At 48.4% G+C, this 25,022-nt stretch overlaps 1 protein-coding gene across 5 annotated transcripts in view; it reads left to right on the top strand.

Annotated features, from left to right (window-relative positions):
* The window catches only part of LOC125444841 (speckle type BTB/POZ protein), a 57,007-nt gene extending 38,335 nt beyond the window's left edge, over window positions 1–18,672 (top strand). For all 5 annotated transcript variants that reach the window (XM_048517563.1, XM_048517566.1, XM_048517561.1 and 2 more), the window contains exons 3-10: window positions 537–658; window positions 1,734–1,885; window positions 1,968–2,095; window positions 7,008–7,185; window positions 9,070–9,125; window positions 10,577–10,699; window positions 14,308–14,450; window positions 17,208–18,672. In XM_048517563.1, the coding sequence (XP_048373520.1) occupies window positions 537–658; window positions 1,734–1,885; window positions 1,968–2,095; window positions 7,008–7,185; window positions 9,070–9,125; window positions 10,577–10,699; window positions 14,308–14,450; window positions 17,208–17,352 (1,047 nt within the window). In that variant the 3' untranslated portion in view covers window positions 17,353–18,672. The remainder of the gene's footprint in view (window positions 1–536; window positions 659–1,733; window positions 1,886–1,967; window positions 2,096–7,007; window positions 7,186–9,069; window positions 9,126–10,576; window positions 10,700–14,307; window positions 14,451–17,207) is intronic.
* Window positions 18,673–25,022: the final 6,350 nt, after the last annotated feature.

Here is a 25,022-nt window from a genome sequence, read left to right as displayed (position 1 = left end):
AAGAGCAGCAGGTTGAAAAAGCAGCCTGGCTGGGTCTGTCAGGCTGCTCCGGACTTCTGCTGAGCCTGGGGAAGGGTGGGTGGGCCCCCTGCCCCCCCCAACCTTAGTTCAACCAGGCTTCTCCAGGCTTCTGCCGGGCCTGGGGGGTGGGTGGGTGGGGGGAGGGGAGGGTGGGGAGGGGAGGGCGCGATTCCCCCCCTGTGATGCTAATGGTGCGCTCCTGGGGCAGGGCACCCCCCCTGTCCCATGGTAGCTACACGACTGGTCAAGGGCCAAAATGTTAATCTCTACATGAGATCAGTGGGGTGTCTGTGGCAGATTCGAGCTGCCTCCTGCCAAATCCTCAGGGAATACTTTTTCATGTTACTAGAGGAGGATGCACCACCAATAGCATAACTGTTCCTGAGCCCCTGATACAAATGAAAAGTAGCCTCTCAGATGTGGGAATGCTGGCGGTGTTCTTTCGTTCAAACATCATGTTCTTTGTGACTGTGCATCTGAACTGCTGGTTATTGTTTTCAACCTTTCCTTCTAAGATTAAAGTGGTCAAATTCTCCTACATGTGGACCATCAACAACTTCAGTTTTTGCCGGGAGGAAATGGGCGAGGTCATCAAAAGTTCAACCTTTTCGTCGGGAGCGAACGATAAATTGAAATGGTAGGTAAGGACTATTAACCAACATTCAGCTGCAGTGTGCAGTGGGGAATAGGAGGACGAAGCATGTGGTGTTAAATTTGGGGTTAAAATCCAGGCTTGGCTATAGATTTAGCGGGAAGAGTTTGGATTTATATCCCACCTTTTTCTCCTGTAAGAAGACTCAAGGTGGTTTACAAACCCCTTTCCCTTCCTCTCCCCACAACAGACACCTTGTGAGGTAGGTGGGGCTGAGAGAGTTCACTGTGACTAGCCCAAGTCACCCAGCAGGAAAGTTGGAGTGCGTAAACACATCTGGTTCACCAGATAAGCCTCTGTCCCTCAGGTGGAGGAATCAAACCCGGTTCTCCAGATTAGAACCCACCTGCTGTTAACCACTACACCACGCTGCCTCTGACTGGTTGATTCATCCTAAGGATGATTAATGACAAGAACTGCTCAGTTTTCAATGAAGCAGAAGATCTCATTTGATCGGCATGCTTTAGGACCACATAACGCGGCTAAGAAATTTTCCAGGATATATTGGAAGGGGTAGCAAAACACCATCTCATCTCAATGGCCTGCAGCAATACAGGGCCTTTGACCCAGCAATCCAGACCACAGGCACCCGGCAAGAACAGATGGATCAAACAAGTGGAGATAGCCACATTTGCAGAGGAATGAATGAAATCACGGGTCAGTGGTCAGCCTGGGCTGTCAGAAAGTTCTGTCCTGAATCCCAAAATGTGTGATCAGTTATAAGTATGCAGAAAGCCTGCCCGTCAAAAGACCGCAGCAAAGGGCAGATCCATTCTGTATCTCTTCTGGGGCATTAGGGACAATTCAAACTAATGTGCAGAAGTGGGAATTGTGGAGGAGAGAGACAAAAAAGAATCAAACTCCACAATCCTTTTCTTTTTGGTACCTGTGTGGGATACCCATGTGTATCTACTGTGCAGGGTTGCATTTATCTATTGTCTTCTGCCCCCCAGGTACAATAGGCCTGTATATGAAGACTTGACTTTTAGTAGCTGCTAGGATTTGCTAGCTTGCTGTAAGGTGGGATAGAGAAGATGAAGTGTGTTTTGCTCTCTTGCAGGTGTTTGCGTGTGAACCCAAAGGGCTTGGACGAAGAGAGTAAAGATTACCTTTCACTCTACCTGTTGTTGGTCAGCTGTCCGAAGAGCGAAGTCCGAGCGAAATTCAAGTTCTCCATCTTGAATGCGAAAGGGGAGGAAACAAAAGCGATGGGTACGCAGAGCTGGTGTTTGGTGTACTTTGTGTTTTGTGTTGGCTCATTGAAAATAAATTCAACTACCCTGTGTGTTTTCAGAGAGCCAGAGAGCTTATCGGTTTGTGCAAGGCAAAGACTGGGGATTCAAGAAGTTTATTAGGAGAGATTTTCTCTTGGATGAGGCCAACGGACTACTTCCAGACGACAAGCTCACTCTCTTCTGCGAGGTAAGGAGGGAAGTGTTGTGAGTCGTTCTTTCGTCTACAAAAGCTAGACTGGGAAACAAAATGCATGTTTGTAAACAACCTTGGAGTTTTTCCTCCCAAGAGACTTACCATCTCAGCTCCTGCTATAAATTCAGTCCTTTGTTCATCTTATATTATATTGCATTCTTTATCCTGCCTTTCTCCCAAGATCTCAGGGTCCAGTATATGTGGATGTCCCCTCCGCCATTTTATCTGCACAACCACATTGGGAAGGTTTGGCAGAATGGCTGGGCTAAGTTTTCCTAGTGAGCTTTGCATAGGGGTAGAGACTTGAACCCAAGTCTGCCAAATTCTAGTCAGGCACACTAACCACTCTTATCACTCTGACTTTCTTTTGTTGTTAAATTGTCTCTTTCTTGCTATTGGACTGGATCCACACTAAATTTCCCATCATCAGAAGAGAACTTTCCTGTTTCTACCCTTCTGCTGACCTCCATAACATGTTGTTGGAGGGGGATAGTGAATGCTGAGGACCATCATGGCGTGTGTGTGTGTGGGGGGCGGGGGGGGGGGGAGGTTTAGTAGTAATGGGGAAGGATGAAGGGACTTGCCAATTCAGCCTGGGTCCAACCCAACAGGGAGCTGGGGATGTTCAGTTTGGTAAGAGAAGGTTAAGAGGTGACATAATTACCATGTTAATTTGAAGGGATGTCATGTTGGTGAGGGAGCAAGCTTGTTTTCTGCTGCTCCAGAAACAAGGGCCAGGAATAATGGGTTCAAGGTGAAGGAAAAGAGATTCCACCTAAATATGAGGAAAAACTTCTTGTCAGGGATTATTCGACAGTGGAATGCACTACGTCGGAGTGTGGTGGAGTCTCCTTCTTTGGAGGTTTTTAAAGGGAGGCTGGATGGCCATCTGTCAGGAGTGCTTTGATTATGTGTTCCTGCATTGCAGGGGGTGGACTTGATGGCCCTTGGGGTACGCAGGCAAAATTTGTTCCCTTTGCCTGTGTTCATAGTCAGAAAGAAAGTTGATTAGTTACCCTGGGGTTTTTTGTTGTGTACCTTCCCATACTTCTCCCAAGAGGGTCTGTGGTTGTCTCACTTGCATGATCTGCCTAGAGCAGTGGTGGCAAACCTATGGCACTCCAGATGTTCATGAACTACAATTCCCATCAACCCCTGCCATCATGGCCAAGTGGTCATTCTGGCAGGGGCTGATGGGAATTGTAGTCCATGAACATCTGGAGTGCCATAGGTTCGCAACCACAGGCCTAGAGTTTATTGCTTTAAGTAGTCCCCCCCGCACCCCCCCCCCCATATGCACTTTTTGGTGGCATACTGTGAGCTATAATGCCCAGGCTGGCCAATGATCGGGTCTGCCCAGCTTTTGCTGAACTGATTAAGGTATTCTTCCTGTATCCCCCTCGAAACAGAAGGGGTCTTCATAGACATTTGTTGGCGGGGGAAGAATAAATCTGGGACTGCTCAAGATGCCCAGAGATGTGCAGAGAGGTGACAGACTTGCACCAGCTTTTGCTGATGCCAAGAGATTTTCCTCTCATTTGGGTAGGTGTGCCATATGCTCAGCTAACTATTCTGTGGGCAATTGCTTTCGTTTAGCAGGAGTAGATGGTATATTGTAGCTGTGTTTGGATTTTTTGCTCTGCAGATGTTCACTAAGGGCTCTGTAATATTCGATGAACTGAAAGACTGTTGTGGGGATTACCATTTCCTTTCAAACTTTGAATACCATGGAGGAACAGTGTTGTATGCTGGCCTCTTTCCAGAGAGCCAACATGGTATAGTGGTTAAGAGCAGGTGCACTCTAATCTGGAGAACAGGGTTTGATTCCCTGCTCCACCACATGAGCTGAGGAGGCTTATCTGGTGAACCAGATTAGCTTGTGGAAGCCAACACATGCCAGCTGGGTGACCTTGGGCTAGTCACAGTTCTTCAGAGCTCTCTCAGTCCACCCTTTTTTTGGGGGGGGGGGAGAGGGAAAGGAGATTGTAAGCCCCTTTGAGTCTCCTTACAGGAGAGAAAAGGGGGGGGGGTGGAGAATATAAATCCAAACTCTTCTTCTTCTTCTTCTCTTCTTCATGGGACTGCCTGCAATAACTATGTTGGATTTCCCTACGGCATCTGTTTCCAGGGTGGATGTATCTGCTGTCTGGTCTCTTGGAATGCTGCGGTTGCACATCAATATCAGACACAGATTCCTGAGAATCTGTATGTTTAATACAAAGGCAGGGTTTTGTTTTGAGCTCTTAACAGCAGCGAAGGTACGGACCGTGATCCCGCTCTTGTTTAAACACATGCTTAATTTTTCTGTTGAAATAACCAAGACAAGAGTACTTAACGTCAGCTGAGTCATGCTGCAAGCTTTTAGATAAATAGATATGAGCAACGGCTGGCACAGTGCCCAAATAACCAGTGGCTTGCTGAGTGAGCAGCACACACTTGCAGAGAAAAGCATCAAGAGAGGATGTTGAACCCCATTTTGTGCTGGATGGTGTATAGGGATAGCGGAGGAGCATGCCTCTGCAATTGGTTGCCTTCTGGGAAAGATCTTTTTTTTCTGTAAGGATTACATGACGGGAAGCCGGTTAGAGCCTTCTAACCAAGAAGGGTAGAACTGTCACGCTTAGTAGCACCTGTACGTTTGTAACTAGCAAGATGATGGCGTTTGCAATAGATTGAGGCCCCTTCCGCACATGCAGAATAATGCATTTTCAATGCTCTTCCAATGCACTTTGCAGCTGGATTTTACTGGGTGGAATAGCAAAGTCCACTTGCAAACAATTGTGAAAGTGGATTGGAAGTGCATTATTCTGCATGTGCGGAAGGGGACAGAGTTCTCCTTCCTGCCCTGCATGCAAGTTTCTGGTGGAATTGGAGTGATGGACTAGTGGTGTGGCCACATATGTAGAGTATTTGTCACCTTTGATTCTTCTCCTGCTTTCTTCCTTTTGACCAACTCGTTCTTCCACCCCTTGAGAGCCAGAGTTGCCTCTCCTGGTGGTAGAAAGGGGGGCATTAAGTTGCAAATGACTCATGGCGACCCAGTAGGGTTTTCAAGGCAAGAGTTTGCCATGGCTTCCCTCTGCGTAGCAACCTGGACTTCTTTGGTGGTCTCCCATCCAACTAACTTTGGCCCCTTCCGCACATGCAGAAGAATGCACTTTCAGTCCACTTTCACAATTGTTTGCAAGTGGATTTTGCAATTCTGCCCAGTAAAATCCAGCTGCAAAGTGCATTGAAAGTGGATTGAAAGTGCATCATTCTGCATGTGCGGAAGGGGCCCAGGACTGACCTGCTTTGCTTCCAAGATCTGATGAGATTGGGCTAGCCTGGGCCATCCCAGTTGGCCCTCTTAGGTTTGCTTTGGGCAGTTTTAGGTTAGTTTCAAGGCCTTTTCGGCTTCTGAATAGGTTTTATGTATGACAGTTATTTCACGCTTTTTCCTAATGAATAGTCCTTGGAGCAACATGGAATTGCCACGCCATTCATGTTCTTCTGGATAAAAGGCACCCTACTGAATAGCCCTTTCCAGCACTTTGGAAAGTTTTGGTCTTAAAAGAGGCTTGATTTAACTATGTGAAATCCTACACCAGCTAAACTGGATCTTTGTTTTGGTTTTGCTGGTGCTTAGATGTTGTCCACAAGTAGGCTTAGATAAGGTGTGTATTGGTTCTGGTGGAACACAAAGGGCCATTGTAGTGTGTTAGCCTACCAAAGTGTGCAGTCCCGTAGGGAGGGGCTATGTAATGCCCTACCTGAAAAGAGGACTTTACCAAACATCCACACCTGAGCAAAAGCTGGGTAATCAAGGAATTGGATTCCCTGGTGTGTACACCATGGCAGACACCACTTAATAAATGTCCACTGACTACCCACTGTGAGGTTTCTGCCCTCTCCTGGGATTTGTGGCTTCATAAACGTGTTCGTCTCATCACAGGCTACGTGGCATTCAACGAGTACTCTTTCTGTGGTGCCTCTGCAGTTTGCATGTGGCGCACACTGGACGCCTGGGTTGCGTTGGCTGATCTGTTGGGGTGGATGGGCCCTTCGTTGGAGGCGGACCATGTAGAGGTCCGCAGGTTTGGGTGGAATATAGACATCCACATGGGAAGAACCTGTTTCTCTGCCCCTGCTCTGCTGTATTTTAGGTCTGATTTAAGATGACCCACCCCCCGTGTTACGTTGTGTGCTCCCACTGTTGTGTGTGTGTGTGTGTGTGTGTGTGTACATGTCTTTAGGGATAGCTGTGAGGTACTGGAGATGTGTGATGCCCCTTCGTAAGCTCTCCTTGCCTGGCATCATCATGCTTAAATCAGTCCCAAAAACATGCAGGGGGAAAAACCGGCTCTACTCCCTGCTCTACTCCCTGCGAAGGTCTGTGGAGGTTGTTTGGATTGCTGTTGTTAGTTTTTGTTTTGTTGCCTTTCCTGCAGCTTCTCTCCTAGGCATCCCCCCAGGTGGAACAACCTGCCTGAGGAAATCAGGAAAGCCTTGTCTCTTCTATCGTTCTACAGCATGTGCAAAACAGAAATGTTCGAGAGGGCGTTTTTCTAACGTGTTCAGAATTGCAATATAACGGGGCAGTCCAGGAGGGTCCGTTCCTAATGGAATGAGAGGGTAGTTTTTCGTGTTGTCTCGCTTTGGCCGCATTGCCTCGCCCTTTCACAGTCTGCTCTCGGCGTTCTTTTTTTTCGGCGTGTAATGCCTTCTGACGGCTTCCTGAGCGCCATCCTCTAATTTCCTGCAGTTCTAGTCCTGTTTGCATTGCTTGTTGGGTAATCTTGTTCCGTCAGAGTGAATGGTTTTCTACGCTTTGTTCTCCACCTTGTGTCCCAGGGAGAAAGGCGGGCTACAAGTGAACTAAGTAAATGAAAAAGAGAGATGCTGACCCCTCTCTGCTTCCTCGCAGGTGAGTGTAGTGCAGGACTCTGTCAATATCTCCGGCCAAAACTCCATGAACATGGTGAAGGTGCCCGAATGCCGCTTGGCGGATGAGTTGGGAGGCCTCTGGGAAAACTCTCGCTTCACAGACTGCTGCCTGTGTGTGGCAGGCCAGGAGTTCCAGGCTCACAAAGCCATACTAGCAGGTCGGTATCGACACGGGCAGAAGATTGTCTGGATGACGGACGGACGGATCAGTGGCGAGGCCCAAGTGCCTCGGTGCATCTTTTGCAGGCGGCCTCTTAGTTCAGCAAAGGGCTCCGGATACACCTTGGCAGAACGGGGCTTGGGAGGGTTTGTGTGTCCGGGGCTCCAGCCTCCGGACTTCCCCAACTGCCCAAGCAATCCCACCCCAAGCCAGTTACCTGCAGGGCCAGGCAAGCCACAGCAGTCCAAGGAGGGGGGAGAGCCAGGCAGCAGCTATAGCAGTGTAGTGGTTAAGAGCAAGTATACTCTAATCTGGAGAACCGGGTTTGATTCCCCACTCCTCCACCTGAGTAGTGGAGGCTTTTCTGGTGAACCAGATGTGGTTCCACACTCCTGCATTCCTGCTGGGTGACCTTGGGCTAGTCACAGAACTCTCTCAGCCCCACCTACCTCACCAGGTGTCTGTTGTGGGGAGAGGAAGGGAAAGGAGCTTGTAAGCCCCTTTGAGTCTCCTTACAGGAGAGAGGGGGGTGGGGGATATAAATCCAGCTCTTCTCCTCCTCCTCCTCCTCCTCCCCCTGGCCAGGACCAGCAAAGGCAGAGCTTGACTCAGAGCTCTGGCCAATAGGAAGGCAACCCAGCGTCAGCAGCCCTTTCCTCCCAGGACCCAAGGAGCAGAGGGAGGGCCAGCAGAGCTTTAAAAGAAGAGACCCAGGAAGGGCCTGCTTAAAGGGGTAGGCTCGGGGAAGGGCTAGAGAGGAGAAGAAAACTGTGAAAGCCTCAGGGAGCCAGAGGGTCAGGCAGGAGAAGGCCAGCCAACCACTAGCAGCGGCTCACTGGGGCACTACCCATGTTGGGAATATCTGAGGCCGGAAGAGGGTCCCTGGAGTTACGGGAGCCCCGTGGCTGAGGCAACTAGGAGCCCAAATTGCGACTGTGTGGAGGAGGCCCTTCAGAACTGAGCCTCCGGAAACATTGCACAAACAGTTATGAGTACACACACACAAAAAGAGTCAAACAAATTTAAAACTGCTTCATCAGGAGCTTTCTAAGTCTTTAATATGGACACTATACATTGTATAATTTTGCAGAAGTGTAGGCTACCAGATTCAGTCTTCTGTGAAATGTAGCTTTCTTTGTTGTTGTTGTTTTAACGGCCAGCTTCTAGGTCTGACTGTGGAGGTATATTGGAACCAATAAAGACAATGCCTGATGACAGAAGCTAGAAAAGAGGCTAAGAGCCCCATCCAAAGGGGGGGGGGGGGGCGAATTTGCGAAATCTGCACCAGATTTGCCCTCCCCTGGCACTGGGACGTGGTGCTGACCGCTGTGCCAGCGTTTCTGCACTACCTCCATCGGTGCAGTGGAAGGGGGCATCCAGGGGCGTGGCTGGGGGAGTGGCTTCCTTCCGGCCATTGACCGCCATATGTCAGCGGTGGTCTGTTGAGACGTAAGTCACTGAAAATGGTGGCTTCAGTCTGAACAGTCTAGTAGAGGCTTCTGCAGCTTCCCCCTGTTGCCGGGAAGCCCCTGTAGGAGCAGAGGGGAAGTGCAGCTGCAGCACACAGGCCAAGCGCCTGGCTGGAGGATGGGGCAGTGAGGTTTCTAGTTGTGTTGTGTGCAGGGTGTGCAAATGGTAGGCTTATGCTATGTATGTATGGAAGGTGTCAATTCACTTTCTCTCTGGAACACCCTTTTGGCTTAGTTTTAGCTTGTCCATTTTATGCTGGAGAGCATATTATATTTGTAGGTACAGACTGTATGTCTCAAATAATTCTCTGGTGAGGAGGGTGTTACCATTTTATCTTTTAATTGCATCTCTGTGTTTCTTTCCCCACCCCATCTCCCCTCTCCCAATTCCCCCACCCCACTCCTGACCACAGCACGATCTCCGGTTTTCAGTGCTATGTTTGAACACGAGATGGAGGAAAGTAAAAAGGTAAGCAGGTGTTGTAAAGGGGGCTTTCTGCTCATCAGGTGCTTGAAGAGGTGAAACGAGGCTTGTTTGACCGAACAGATGACTCTTAAAAGTCTTGCAAGCTTCTGACTTCCACCCACAAATGTCTTCATTGGGAGCAGAAATAGAATATATTTTTGTTGTGTATCCAGGCAGATGAAGCAGTTTTCTCTGGGAACACAAAAAGAAGAGACTGCAGCTCTGTGACTGCAGGTCAGACAGTTAGATCTTGACTAGAGGAACGTCTGGAGAAATGACACAGCCCCTGAAAACATAATATTGCTGCAGTGGGGGCTTGTGGCTTTCTTGTTTTGTACTTCATGAAGCCAGAGCTAAGAAGAGAAGAAGAGTTATGTTGGATCAGACCAAAGGTCCAGCATCCTGTTTCACGCAGTGGCCAAACAATTGCTCTAGAAACGCAGAGAGTACTGTATAAGCATTCCCTTGATGTTACCTGTAGAACTCAGTTTCAGAGGATTATGACGTCTGAGTAGAATGGTTCCATTTTGTCGTCTTGGCTACTAGCCACCGATGGAGAGCCAACATGATGTGTTTAAGAGCGGTGGACTCTAATCTGGACAGCCAAGTTCGATTCCCCACTCTTCCATTGAGTGATGGACTCTAATTTGTAAACTGGATTTGTTTACCTGCTCCTGCACATGAAGCCGGCTGGGTGACCTTGGGCTAGTCACAGTTCTCTCTGAACCCTCTCAGCCCCACCTGCCTCCCAAGGGGCCTGCTGTGCGTAGGGGAGGGGAAGTTCTTTGTAAGCTGCTTTGAGATTCTGTAAAGGTAGAGAAAAACAGGGTACAAAAACCAGCTCTTTCTTTTTCTCCACGAACCCGCTGAGTTCCCCTTTAAAGCCGCCTGTGCTTGTGACCATTACTATGGCAGCCAATTTCACAGTTTAATTACTTGTTGAATAAAGATCCATAGAGCACAGGATGCCCATTTCACAATCCAAAACTTGGTTTAGCTGTCACACTTTCTAGTTGGTGTCTTTGGTTCAATAGATGAAGGCTCAGCGTGACAGCGAGAGAGAAGCATCAAAGGGATACGCTAACCTGCCCAAAGGCAGTAACTGGGCAGGAACCTACCCATTAAAAAAGCTGATGATTGATTGGAAAGGCACTCTCGAGGGAGTTAGGAGAGACGGTGTGCTAGCATTTCACAGGTGCGCTATTTAAGAGGATGGTTGTGTACAGTAAGCACCCGTTTCTTCTGCGACTCAGGTGGCACAAAAGCAAGTTTAAAAGACAGAAGATTCAATGCATCCCTTGTAGCCGGGAAGGGTTGGTGAAGCTGAAAGTGTTTGTGCCTTCTAATTCTTTAATCTTTGACTTCCTAAAAGAGTTCTCTAGGGCTGAAGAGGGGCAGTTAGGTCTGTTTGAACATCAGAAGGATAACCATATGTTTCCCTCCCTCTGGCGCAGAACCGAGTAGAAATCAATGACGTGGAGCCGGAAGTTTTTAAAGAAATGATGTGCTTCATTTACACGGGGAAGGCATCCAACCTTGACAAAATGGCGGACGATTTGCTTGCAGCTGCTGACAAGGTAAGTGGGGTGCTTGGCAGATCAGCCAGTGGGTTTTTAATGTCCTCGTATTTCAGAAGGACTTGGGAACCAGCCTGGAAACTTTCAGAGGACAGATTGTAATCCACATTTTTGCATATCGTACGAGACAGCTCGGCTTGGCTTTGCCCCTTGTCATGTACGTTTCAACCCTTGTGGCGTTTGTCAGGACTCCTCTCAAGAGGCTTTCCCAACAACGTTCTCCCCGGCTATGTTGCTTGAGAAGTACACTTTCCCACATACAGAATGATGTCAATCCACTTTCAGTGCACTTTAACCATTGTTTGCAAGTGGATTTTGCTATTTCGTGCAGTAAAATCCGGCTGCAAAGTGCATTGGCAGTGGATTCAAAGTGTATTATTCTGCATGTGTGAAAATATCCTTGGAAAGGAAGCACCCCCTTCCCCCTCTATTCCAGGGAAATAGTTTGCAAGAATTGCAGCTTCTTGAAGAATTGCATACTGCTTCCTTACCTGGAGGCTCTAAGAATTCTGACGAGTCCTCATTTCTGAAAGAAGTGGCTGTTGGCTCTTGGAAGCATCACATCACATACACACACAAATCCTTGCCTTGCTTTATAAGCATAATGGTGCCTCTCTCTACTGAGGTAAAAGGCTGCCTTATTGAAAGGCCTAGTGGGTGATCTCGGCCCCTCCCCGGATGAACTTCCTCTCAGGTAACTGCAGGATGGGCGGAGGATAAGCATGGGTGGGGTGTCAGTTCTTTGCAGCTCTATCATTTTGGTTCCTCTGTGTTTGGTTCCTGAGCACACCTCTGAATTCAGAACTTTCCTTTTGGGTTGGCTGGGCAAATAAAGCAGGACTGAACAGGGTACAGCGGAAAAATGGAGTCCCGAGAGCTAGAAATAATTTTTCCAGCCCTGACCAAAGGTAACAGCTGGATGAACAGTTTGAAAAAGTCCTATGCAGTGAAGGTGAATTTCTGGTGGGCCACTGCACTGGACGATCTCTGTATTTGCTAGAAAGGATTTGTCACCACGCAAATGGGTAATATTTCTCTACACCTTCTTCTAATGCAGTATGCCCGCCTGCCATTCATTCATTATATGCCATGTGGGTATAGGCAAAAGCTCGTAAGAACCTCTGTTTCTAATGGGTGGTTAAGGAGGAATTTCTCTCAAATGCCCAGCTGTTGAAGGAGGATTTTGTTGTTTGGGCTTTGTGGCTTTTTATACAGCTCTTTCTTCCCTAAACATCCCCGGGTGTCTTTTTTAAAAACAGAAAGCGAAACCTTTTATGGTAGCACACCAAACCTCTTAATATCGGCCCCAGAGGCCTTAGAACAGCTTGTTCTGTCTTTCGGCCGTCTCTTGGGGAAAATACGCAATTATACTATAAACAAAGCACAGCACATACCCTACTAAGCCCTGGAGGCCTGCCACTGGGCTGTTGGTAAAGGATGCGATTAGAGGGCTGGGCGTTTTTCGGCTACACTGCTGTTGAGGAGGATGGGGGGGACGAGGATGCGGTTGTACCCAAAAAGACCCGAAGATCTTTTTGGTCCAGCTACGTTTATTGGTTTTGTGCGTTGTCTTGGCTGAACCCTCCCAAGTTTCCACAAAAAGAATACACGAGTAGGGACCAGCTACAAACACAGTCACTTCATTACCCTGCACGATTCCTCATGAGGGTATCCTGAACCAAACCTCTGCACCATCAAGGTCATTATTGCCTTCTCTGACCAGCAGTGGTGCTCGAGGGCAGAGGTTCCAACTCTGGCGCTTCAGATGTTTACGGACTACAATTCCCATCAGCCCCTGCTGGCATGGCATTGGCCAGCCCCACAGCCTTTCCTTTCCCACTCCACTTCTCCTGTTCTGGTTCATTCCTTCACTTACAGTTCTTTTCTACCCTGTGCTCCCTCCCGCACATTTCACCTGTTGTGTCTTTCTAATCATTCTTCTTCCAGCGTGGTGTTGTGGTTAAAAGCAGCGGACTCTAATCTGGGGAACCAGGTTTGATTCCCCACTCCTCCCTGTGGACGACAGATTCTAATCTCGAGAACCCGGTTTGATTCCCCATGCCTCCTTATGAGTGGCAGACTCTAATCTGGAGAATTGGATGGATTTCCCCAATCCTCCACCTGAACGGCAGACTCTTATCTGAAGAATTGGGTTTGATTCCCCATTCCTCCACATGAAGCCTGCGGGGTGACCTTGGGCTAGTCCCAGTTCTCTCAGAGCCCCCTCAGTCCCACCTACTTCACAAGTTGTCTGTTGCGGGGAGAATAATGATTTATTCTATTTTACAGGCTACCCTTCCTCATGCAGACTCTGGGCGGTGTGTACATCAGTTATCAGTTAATAACAATGTCAATAAAAACACTTTATCCAAATGCCAGTGCCATGAATTCTAATGTGAGCTCCACATTCATACTTATTTAAGGAGAAAATGGAAGGAGAAAGGTAGGGACAGGGCGAGGGAAAGAGAAAGGGAGGCCGGTTAGAATGGAGACTGTTGTCCTCAACCATAAGTCTGATGAAACAGCTCCGTCTTACAGGCCGTGCATAAGTGTTAAAAGTCCCGCAGGGCCCAGGTTTCTCTTGACGGAGCATTCCACTGGGCTGGGGCCAGAGCAGAAAAGGCTTTGGCCCTGGGTGAGGCCAGACAGACAGCTTTTGGGGCCAGGGACCACCAGGAAGTTGTCTCTTGCTGAGCATAAACCTCTTTGGGGAACATGTTGGGAAGCAACTCAGGAGGATTAACAACTTGCTTATATGAGGCGAATGCTTGCTTGTGTGATTCAAGCTGGGCACCGCTTTTGAATGCTTTTTAGCTAAACCAACGAGGGACGCAGGGAGAGCATGAGTGTTTTCAGAGCTGGAAGGACTGGGAGGCTTTTTGTGTTTGTTTTTCAGAATGCTCAACGCTTGTGCGTGGAATTCCAGCACAGGGCCAGATTATACGCCGTGCTCTCCCCTCACTCAGGGTTTGATGTAGGCGTTTTGGATTTTGTCCTTCAACCGTTTGTCCTGTACAATTGGAAATGCATTTTTGCTGTGCATATATTACCTGGCCGTCCTGATTACAGCGATTGCTGGACAGCTTGAACAATTAAGAAGAAGAGTTTGGATTTATACCCCCCCCCTTTCTCTCCTGTAAGGAGACTCAAAGGGGCTTACAAACTCCTTTCCCTCCCCCCGCCACAACAAACACTCTTTGAGGTGGGTGGGGCTGAGAGAGCTCCAATGAGCTGTGACTTGCCCAAGGTCACCCAGCTGGCATGTGTTGGAGTGCACAAGCTAATCTAGTTCACCAGATAAGCCTTCAAAGCTCAAGTGGCGAAGCGGGGATGTGGGAGTGCAGAAACACATCTGGTTCACCAGAGAAGCCTCTGCCACGTAGGCAGAGTGCACCTGCTCTTAAGCACTACACCACTGAACAGCAGCTCGATAGATAAAAGATGGGGAGGGGAAGTACACTCGTTAAAAGGTGTGAAATCCAAATTGATGATCTAGCAACCGCTTGGCTGCAAGAGAGCCAACCTCATTAGCCCAGCCTGTTTGTCACTCCCCCCCCCCCTCGTCCATTCACTCTCAGCCCAGTGTCTCTCTCTGTATGTTCTTGCAGTATGCGTTGGAGCGTTTGAAGGTGATGTGCGAGGATGCTCTGTGTAGCAACCTGTCTGTGGAAAACGCAGCAGAAATCCTCATCCTGGCCGATCTACACAGCGCCGACCAGCTAAAAACTCAGGCAGTTGACTTTATCAACTAGTAAGTAAGGTTTCTTTTTCCCTTTGCGTTTGGCCTCAAAGAAGAAGAAGTCTGGAAAGGCGAGCCCCTCGGGAGCAACGTCTCCCTCCCTCCCCCCCATTATCGCATCTCACTTCTTCTAAGTTTCATTTTATTTGTTTTATTTCTGCTGTACCGTGGCCGCAGGGTGGCTAACAAGTGGGGATAAAACCCCGTTGAAACATACAAAGTTAAAATCAGAATAAAAACATAGTTAGAACAGTACATAAAATCCATTTTAAACCCATTAAGAATCCACCCTCCTGTGGCTGACATCAGTGAGAGGCTCCCGGGGCGGGGTGTCAACCACCAAAGGCCTGGGTAAACAGCAAGGTTTCCACCAAATCTAAAATCATATAATGTAGTAAACCATATCATGTTGGCGCCTGGCAAATTTCTAAAGGGAGGCTGTTCCAAAATTTAGGGCCCACTTTGGAGAAAGCCCTCTGCCATGCCCCCCCCCCGCACTTTAACTGCAGAAGGGATCACCAGGAGACCCCCCCCCCCCGCTTGATCTTTAGGTAGGTGGGGCTTTGGGTAGGTAGGGTCATATTTCAATAGCAAGTCACTGCCCCCAAAGCTGCCCCTTCCTATTTTCGATGCATCTCTGTGCATCCTCACTGGGGCAACAGCAGCATTGAAAGAAATTGTTTGGAATATGCTGCCACAGGAGGTGGTGATGGCCACTAACCTGGATAGCTTTAAAAAGGGCTTGGACAGATTTATGGAGGAGAAGTCGATCTATGGCTACCAATCTTGATCCTCCTTGATCTCAGATTGCAAATGCCTTAGCAGACCAGGTGCTCAGGAGCAGCAGCAGCAGAAGGCCATTGCTTTCACATCCTGCACGTGAGCTCCCAAAGGCACCTGGTGGGCCACTGTGGGTAGCAGAGTGCTGGACTAGATGGACTCTGGTCTGATCCAGCAGGCTAGTTCTTATGTTCTTAACGAAATGCAAATGCATTTGTTTTCCTGTTGAGCAGCAGTCGAGTCCGTCCAAAACCTTCTCTGCTCCTCATGCTTGGGCACTTTGGTTGCTGTTCCTCTCTTCTTGCCTTCATGTCGAAGAGACGGCGCTGTCACATATTCCATCACAGGGGGCGTGGAGCAGTTTGCATAGTTTATTTGTTTATCAGTGTACTGTTTGCAGCCCATTTTTCTCACCGAGCTCCAGGTGGGTTGCACAGTGTGAGTCGGAGCAATCGGTAAGATTGGACATCTGATAAACCATGTGGAGTAGAATTTCAATTACAGAAATCTGAAGCCAGCGTAGAATATTGACGTGATTGAGAATGCAGATGCGGCGTAGAAAAATGGTACTGCGTTAGTAGGAAGTGATACATTGTCAGCCAGCTGACACATACGGCAAGCCAATCTTATGCCCTGTATACAGTGGGAGAGTCACAGTCCCTTTTCTTTTTGATACGCTCTTTTCTGTCCCATTCTGTTTTAGTATAGCCTTATTGCCATTGTAGAAAAGCCCTCCTGAATCATTCTGTTGGCCATAGCAGGTGGAATGACTTCTCATTTTCCCTCGCAGTCATCTGAAAAGAAATGAGCTGGTGGCAGAGCTACAATGAGGGTGGGGGTGTGTGCACGCCGAACACTGGGCGCACGCCTGGGGGCCCCAAAAAATCACCCCCATGCCCCGCCCCCCCACAGCATCCCCTTGCAATACCCCCCACCCCCCTTCCCACACTTACCTTAGTTCCTCTCCTTTTCCTAGAACTTTTTCAGGCTGAAAAAAAGGCCTCTTCACAGTACAGGCTAAAAACGGCCTGAGGAACTACAGTTCCCAGGAGACCTTGGGGCTCACAAGGTCTCTTGGGAAGTATAGGTCCCATCAGGCCGTTTAAAAGCCTGAACTGCGAATAGGCCTTTTTTTTCAGCGTGAAAAAGTTCTAGAAAAAGGAAAGGAACTAAGATAAGTGTGGGAAGGGGGGGCACCATGGGGGGCATTGGGGGTGGTGGAAAATATAGACTGCATCGGGCGCAGTTTGACCCAGCTACGCCTCTGGCTGGTGGTGTTGAATGCAGGTGTCGAACAAGAGTACAGTACGAATACTACACCCTCTCTCTCAGCACTGATTGGGGGAGCCTTCCTTTTCCCCCCTCACAATCTCCTTTCCCTCCCCCCCCCTTCACAACAAACACCCTGTGAGTTGGGTGAGGCTGAGAGAGCTCCTAAAAGCTGCGACTTGTCCAAGGTCACCCAGTTGGCATGTGTTGGAGTGCACAGGCTAATCTGAATTCCCCAGATAAGTCTCCACAGCCCAAGCGGCAGAGCGGGGAATCAAACCCGGTTCCTCCAGATTAGACTGCACCTGCTCTTAACCTCTATGCCACAGTGCCCCGTTAAACTAAGAATCAAGGCTGGATTGGAAGTTACATTTCCCCAAGAATGTGTAAGAAAAGCGCCACTGGATCCTACTAGGGGGCAATCTAGTTTGGCACCCTGTATCACACAATAGCCAACAAAAAAGGCAGGTGGCCAAGACCTTGATATCACCTCCAGTTCTGTCCAGCCCACCATTCACACGCAAAGGGAGCCTCTGGCCCTTCCACATGCTCTTAATTCCAGTCTTGTGAATTACTGAGGAGGAACTGAAATGAGGTGTAAAAGTTGAACCCCCAAAGCAGGGATGTAGCAGGAAGTCTACTAACATCTTCCTTTGTGATACTCAGCTTCTTCCTGTCTTCCAGTTTGCTGACCTTGGCTCTCTCGTTGATATTTTCCAGCCACGCTTCAGATGTCATGGAGACTTCGGGCTGGAAGTCCATGGTGGTCTCTCACCCTCACTTGGTGGCAGAGGCGTACCGTTCACTGGCCTCCGCGCAGTGCCCCTTTCTGGGACCGCCCCGCAAGCGGCTGAAGCAGTCCTAAGCCTCGAACCTCCATCGCACAACCCCGCGTGTGTGTGTTTGTGGTTTATTTTTTTTAAAAGAATGGAAATAGCTACAGAAGCAGTTGTTTCTCCAACCTTGACGACCAGGTAGACAATGCAACCTGTGGAGCTTTTTACTCTGTTGTGGGGAGGGTGGGACGGGGGGCGGGGTCAACAGACTGCTCTGGGACGTGCGGACTTTTAAAACGAGAAGAAAAAGAAAACAGCACCAAGTAAACTTGGGGACAAGTGGGGGAGGGGTGGACCGGGGAAAGGGGGCTGTTCAACCTAATATATCCCTGTTGCTGCATTGTCTGTGTGTTTCCCTTTGACTTGGCTGAGTAAAGAACTCGAGGGGGTCGGCCAGGCGCCGCCCTGAGACAACAGATCCAAACGACGATACGGGATTTTAAGGAGAAAAAACAAAAACAAAAAACAAACCCAAGACAACAAGACGCCTCTGCATTTGACAGCAATGGAACAAGAACCAGGGCATGCCTGGAGCAGAGACGACGACGCTCCCTTTGTTTTGGAAACGATTGCATTAGAGAAGGGCGGCCGATGCCCTGCACTACGAAGCCCACAAACGGGAGCGTCCCGGGGATTTTCTGCCGAGAGACTTTTGAGACAGAGAGACTTGCTCACTGTGCTGAAATTCCTGCGTTGGCCACGCAGCTGCGAGGCGACTAGTCTCTCCCGGTAGCACTTGTCTACGCGAATTGCAGGGAGAAAAGAGAAAAATTCTCTCAGCAAATAAAAGGCTACTTAGTGGTGAAGAGGGGGACTGCGTGAGGCCTTGCTGCCCGGAAGACGTAAACGGGACGGAGGCAGCCGCTAGTGGCATTTAGGAACTGTTGCAATTTATCCTTGACTTGGATTCGGCTATCCAAGAGCAATGGTTACCTGTTTAGATATCGTGGGAATTTTGTTCTTCTGGTATCTCTCCCCCCCCCCCCCCCCCCTCCCCGCTTTAGTTTTGTTTCTTCTTTATTTCCTGTGATTTCCTTCATACCCCTCTGAATTTTTTTTGTTTCTTTTAAAAAAGAAAGAAATTTTATCGTTCAGGAACACTGTGTCAAAGGGTTTTTTTTTTCCCCCTTTTTGTTCCGAGTTGGTAAAATGATTCTTATTGAGTGTTTGTGTTGAGTTTGCTGGTGTGTAGAAGGCCTGGACCTGTTCTGTTCTGAAACCAGTTCTCTTTTTCAGGAATGAAGTTCCAAAGTAGCTGGTAAACTTTCTCCCTTCCCCCCTTTTCTTTCTCTCTCTCTCTCTCTCTCTCTCTCTTTTTTTTAGAAATATATTTACTCTTTTGTACTGTGTGTTCTGTCTCGTTGTCTTCATCGCTTCACTCTTTTTAAAAACCTCTTTCCCAATTTAAGATCAGGTTCTGCATTTGCATTTTTATGGCCATTGAGGTGATGTTTTTGAAGGTCGGGGATCACAGCAGCTGTCACTGAGATACTTCATTTCAGTAGAAGCTGGTTGTAAGGGTGAGTCTCCCTGGGGTTATCGAGGAGGGAGCGGGAATCTACTATAGCGTGGCGTAGTGGTTAAGAGCAAGTGGATTCTAATCTGGAGAACTGGGTTTGATTCCCCCCTCCTTCACCTAAGTGGCGGAGCCTTATCTGGTGAACCAGCTGCGTTTCCACACTCCTACATTTCTGTTGGGTGACCTTGGGCTAGTCACAGTTCTCTCAGACCTCTCTCAGCAGCATCACCTACCTCACAAGGTGTCTGTTGTGGGGAGAGGAAGGGAAAGGAGTTTGTAAGCCACCTTGAGTCTCCTTACAGGAGAGAAAAGGGGGATATTAATCCAAAACTCTTCTTCTTATAAATTTTAGTCCCCCCCCCTTCTGCTAAATATAACGTGCAAAGCGACATACAAGGAACAATTTGCTATATTGTGCCGTACATGTAAATACGCAGCATCAGTAGAAAATCTGTGAACAACAGCATAGATATCTGCCAGCCAGTAAGACATAAGAGCAAACTAACAGAATCTAGAGCTGTAAAAACAACATCCCAATTTTCGAGTTTCGGAAGAGTGCTGAAGAAGGGGACAAAAATCTCATAAGGCAAAGAATTCAATTTCTTCAGTGCAGCAGACGGGAGGGCCGGTCCTGCTCATGATAATATGAGTTTGTAAACCAGGATCGCCATCAAACGATCCGCAGCCCTAAGCAGGTTCACGTGGCCGGTCTTGATTTCTCCCTCTTCCTTCTGCATAAATTGCTTGCCCGGGAGGCCGAGGGCCAGAACACCACTCATTTGTCTCTATTTGCCTGCAGAAAAGAGCTCTGGGCGATTCGTCTCCCCTGGAGCACCTTCACTTTAGCCTCAAAAGTTTTATTCTCGGTATAAGCTTTTGCGTGCATGCCCACTTCTTCAGATAGGCTTTTTCATACGCACGCGAAAGCTTATACCAAGAATAAAACTGTATTGGTCTTAAAGCTGCCCCTGGGATTTTCCCCCCCTGCTTCAGGTTGACACAGCTACTCACTGGAATTCAGCTGAAAACATCAGGTGAAGTTCTGCGAAAGAAGAGCCTAGTATGGAAAGGGGGAGCCTATACCAATATGAGAAGATGAATAGTCTTGTCTCAGTTTTCCATGAGTCGAGTGAAACGTTTCGCTAACGGGATAAGAAATGTATCGCTGAAGACTTTCACAGCCGGAATCAACTGGCTGTTGTGGGTTTTCCAGGCTGTGTTGTTCTGAACTAGTAGTTTTTGCTCTTAACCGTTTGCCCTCATCTGTGACAGGCAACTTTAGAAGTACGATGTGGTGTCACAGAGGGAAAACAAGAAGCCGAGTTTGGATTTATATCCCACCTTCCTCTCCTGTAAGGAGACTCAAGGTGGCTAACAAGCTCCTTTCCCTTCCTCTCCCCACAACAGCCACCCTGAGAGGTAGGTGGGGCTGAGAGAGTTCAGAAAGAACAGCGACTAGCTCAAGAAATGTAGGAGTGAGGAATTTGGTTCACCAGGTAAGCCTCTGCCACTCAGGTGGAGCAGTGGGGAATCAAACCCGGTTCTCCAGGTTAGAATCCTACTGCTGTTAACCACTGCACCACACCAGCTCATTGATTCATGCCTCTGAAGATGCCAGCTGGTGACGTGGGCAAACCGCTAGGAGCAGAAACTACCAGACCACAGCAACGCAGCCCGGGAAACCCACACAGCCGAATGAGAACTCTCTCAAGAGAGCCCCAGTTTTCATGTTCCTTTTGCTCACTGCTCCAGGGGATCAGAGGCCCTCTTTCTTTTATTCCGCTTGGGTTTTCCAAGGTCAGCATTTCGTTCTTTCCTTGCATATGTTTCCATTCCAGAAATGGCTTCAGAGCTCCTGGCTGCCTTTGTAAAATGTTGGGGGGTTGTGTGGAGGACAGGAAAGAGAGGGTTTAAAAAGCCCAGATCTTCTGATTCAGATCAACAGATCCCATCTTCACAGGACTGTTAAACACCAAAGTCACGCAACACCCTTTTTTAAAGGACCAACTCAGAATCCTTGCCAGTGTTGTCTACGTTGCCTTAAGCAGCCCAATAGGGAGCCTCAGCAATCAATGGCCCATTTCACCTCGACTGGCACCAGCCATCTCGAAAGTCAGAGCAAGGTCCTTTCCAGAGGTCTTTTTAGCGGGACGTCCTGAAAATTGAACAAGCACACCAACGTGTACTGCGGTATTGATTAATGAAGGGTTCCCTTGTAAATGGAGCTGTCACCCACAGGAGAATGGGGCGGGAGGGCGGCGGGGGGGGGGGGATTAATGCTGGCTTGAATTTGTTCCCTCGGTGTTCAGGCTACACAATGTGCTTGCTGTCAAATCCAATAATAGGAGCCCCGGCTTGTTTTCTTTTGAAGGACTGCGTTGCCTCTTTGCGAGAGCAGGCTTAGAAAGCACGACCGCAGGTCAATTGGGCAAAATGTGTTGCGCTCGTTTTATTTGTGTTCACCCTTGAGGAAGGGGCGTTTGTTAGCAGGCGACGGCTGGCCGCTTCCGCATTCATGAAAATTAGAACCAGGTTGGTTAGAATGTCATCGTGCTGCTAGCAGTGATGGCGTTTTTCTTTATTTGTTTCAGTTTACATCCCGCCCTCCCCCGTAGGGCTCAGGGCGGCAAACAACAGCAGCATAAACAGCAAAACATCAATAATCATAACATCACAAATAATCATAGCATCACAGTAGTATATCAACACACCGGTGTCAAACTCGTGGCCCTCCAGTTATGGACTACAGTTCCCATCAACCCCTGCCAGCATGATGGTGGCAGGGGATGATGGGAACCGTAGTCCATAACATCTAGAGCACAGGTGTCAAACTCACGGCCCTCCAGATGTTATGGACTATGATTCCCATCATCCCCTGCCAGCATGATGATGGCAGGGGATGATGGGAACTGTAGTCCATAACATCTGGAGGGCCGCGAGTTTGACACCTATGATCTAGATGGCCGCGAGTTTGACCCCTATGCATCGCAGTACACATCTGGCATGATGGTATGGTGCGTTCCTAAAGCATCTGATCGCACGCTGGGCACTTTTCCCTGCCAGAGGTTTACAGGCAAGCAGAACAAGTCAAGGTAGGGAATAAGAAGAGGGGGAAATAATTAAAATTGTATAAAAGCTGTTGCTCGGGTACATTTAAAGCTCCCTTGCGCTGAATCAGTCCATTGATCTCTCAAGGTATGTTTTGTCTCCTGTGGCTGGGAGGAGAGGTTGGATAGAGATCTTTCACATCTTCCTTTCCCTTTTAAACCAGTGTGGCGTAGTGGTTAAGAGCAGGTGCACTCTAATCTGGAGGAACCGGGTTTGATTCCCCGCTCTGCCACTTGAGCTTTGGAGGCTTATCTGGTGAACCAGATTAATTTGTGCACTCCCAACACCTGCCAGCTGGGTGACCTTGGGCTAATCACAGTTCTTCGGAGCTGTCTCAGCCCCACCCACCCCACATGGTGTTGGTTGTGGGGGGCGGGAGGGAAAGGAGATTATAAGCCTCTTTGAGTCTCCTTCACTAGAGAAAGGGGGAATATGAGTCCAAATCCAAATCCTTCTTTTGGATCCAACCCTATGGGTTAAATTAAAACAAATCTTTTGCGCATTTAGGAATAAATTGTGGAGGCTTATCTGGTGAAACAGATTCGTTTGTGCACTCCAACACATGCCAGCTGGGTGACCTTGGGCTAGTCACAGTTCTTCAGAGCTCTCTTGGCCTCACCCATCTTACAGGGTGTTTGTGTTGTGTGTGTGTTTGAGGAGGAGACTGTAATCCCCTTTTAGTCTACTTACAGGAGAGAAGAGGGGGGTATAAATCTAAACTCTTCCTCTTTGGACAGGCTGCGTCAGATATTGAAAGAATGCCCATCTGTTGATGGTCCAACTCCAAAAACAGTGTTTCCCTTTGAATTGCTACACTAGGAAAACAAGCCCTAGTATAGGACCGATGGCCATGAGTTGGACCAGGGGCAGTAACATCTGAGGCTAACCAGCTAGCTTGTCTTTCTGACTTTTGAGACTAATTGTAGAATTCTGTGAGAATTCCGCCAGAGCTATTGTACTGGACCTCAGCCTCCAAGTATTGTGAACTTAAGAACATAAGAACTAGCCTGCTGGATCAGACCAGAGTCCATCTAGTCCAGCATTCTGCTACTCGCAGTGGCCCACCAGGTGCCTTTGGGAGCTCATGTGCAGGATGTGAAAGCAATGGCCTGCTGCTGCTGCTCCTGAGCACCTGGTCTGCTAAGGCATTTGCAATCTGAGATCAAGGAGGATCAAGATTGGTAGCCATAGACCGACTTCTCCTCCATCAATCTGTCCAAGCCCCTTTTAAAGCTATCCAGGTTAGTGGCCATTACCACCTCCTGTGGCAGCATATTCCAAACACCAATCACACGTTGTGTGAAGAAGTGTTTCCTTTTATTAGTCCTAATTCTTCCCCCCAGCATTTTCAATGAATGCCCCCCTGGTTCTAGTATTGTGAGAAAGAGAGAAAAATTTCTCTCTGGCATGTTTACTGGACTGAGCCTGGGATTTTCAAGAGGCCCAGCAGAACCTGTCTTCTGCATGCCACAACTTTTCCTGTTCCTGATTGCAAGGTCTATTTTTATCACACCTGCCCCGTGGATAGCTCAGGGTGGTACCGGTATTCATGGTTCGCCCATTTCCATCTTCATCTTCAAAACAACCCTGCGAGGAAAGTCAGGCTGGGCAATTGACCCCAAGTCACCCAACGAGCTTCATGAGATTTGAACCCAGGCCTTGCTTCTTTAAAACGACAACTTCAGAAGCCAGGATGGCCGTCAGAAACAGGGAAGGCCTCCGAGAAGAAAGGGGGGTTTGAGAAGTGCAGCAGCCTGCCGCAGATGAGAAAGCAAAAAAAAAATAATAATCCAGCTTCGGAGAAGGGAACGGAGATAAATGAGCAAGTGAAGGAGAGGTTTGTTTCTTAACAGCACCCTGATGGATTATCTCCGCCCATGTCAACGTGCCTGAGCATCCGTAATTGATGAACAAGATGCCTGCGGAGCTGCCTCGTCTTAGGTAAGGGTGGCAGAGATTGAGAGGAGAAGGAGAAGAAGTTTGGATTTATATCCCCTCTTTCCTGTAAGGAAACTCAAAGGGGCTTACAATCTCCTTCCCCTTCCCCCTCCCCCTTCATAACAAACACCCTGTGAGGTGGGTTGGGCTGAGACAGCTTCGAAGAATTGACTAACCCAAGGTCACCCAGCTGGCATGTGTTGGAGTGAACAAGCTAATCTGGTTCCCCGGATAAGCCTCCAAAGCTCAAGTGGCAGATTGGGGAATCAAACCTGGTTCCTCCAGATTAGAGTGCACCTGCTCTTAACCACTATGCCACTACTGCTCTTAAATGTGAGAGAGTTGATCACAAAGCAGGAAGGTGCTGAGCCTGAGGGGTAACAGTAGGGAATGCGGGCTTTGACCCAAGGAAGCTGTGGTACAAATCCTCTCCGCTATGAACTCCCTGGATGGCCACTAGAAAACAGTTTGTCTTAAACCACGTTTTTATCTGGCACTTCTTCCAAGCAGCTCAGGCCAACGTACTTGGTTCTCTTATCCTCATGACAGTCCAGTGAGGTAGGCCTTAACTAGGCAAGAGTGATTGGGCCAGTGGGTTTCATAGCAATGTTGGGAGCTGATTAACATGTTTTATTTCTTTATAAATAAGCTAAAGTCCTGCTCACTGAGCCTCAGGGGCTTGTTTCTCTTTCCTTCGCAGTTTCCAAGCGGCGTGTTCTCTGCTTGAATTTTATAGGGCAGATAATATAAAGCCTATATATAGCAATTAGCTTAAAAACTGAACCTCCGAAGTTGCAGTTAGTATCTCTGTCTTAAAAAAAACTTAACTGGACACAAACACCACACTTCAGGCTTCTGTGGTGTAGTGGTTAAGAGCTGTGGACTCTAATCTGGAAAACTGAATTTGTTTCCCTGCTCCTCCACGTGAAGCCTGCTGGGTGCCCTTGGGCCAGCCACAGTTCTCTCAGAACTCTGTCAACCCCACCTACCTTACAAGGTGTCTGTTGTGGAAAGGGGAACGAGGGAGTTTGTAAGGTGTTTTGAAGGAAGAGGAGACTCAAAGGGGCTTACAATCTCCTTTCCCTTTTCCCTTCACAACAAACACCCTGTGAGGTAGGTGGGGCTGAGAGAGCT

Source organism: Sphaerodactylus townsendi, linkage group LG15, assembly GCF_021028975.2.
Source record: "Sphaerodactylus townsendi isolate TG3544 linkage group LG15, MPM_Stown_v2.3, whole genome shotgun sequence".
NCBI classification, from domain to species: domain Eukaryota; kingdom Metazoa; phylum Chordata; class Lepidosauria; order Squamata; family Sphaerodactylidae; genus Sphaerodactylus; species Sphaerodactylus townsendi.
The sequence above is the reverse complement of the archived record's forward strand: the minus strand, read 5'-3'. Positions and strand labels throughout refer to the sequence as shown.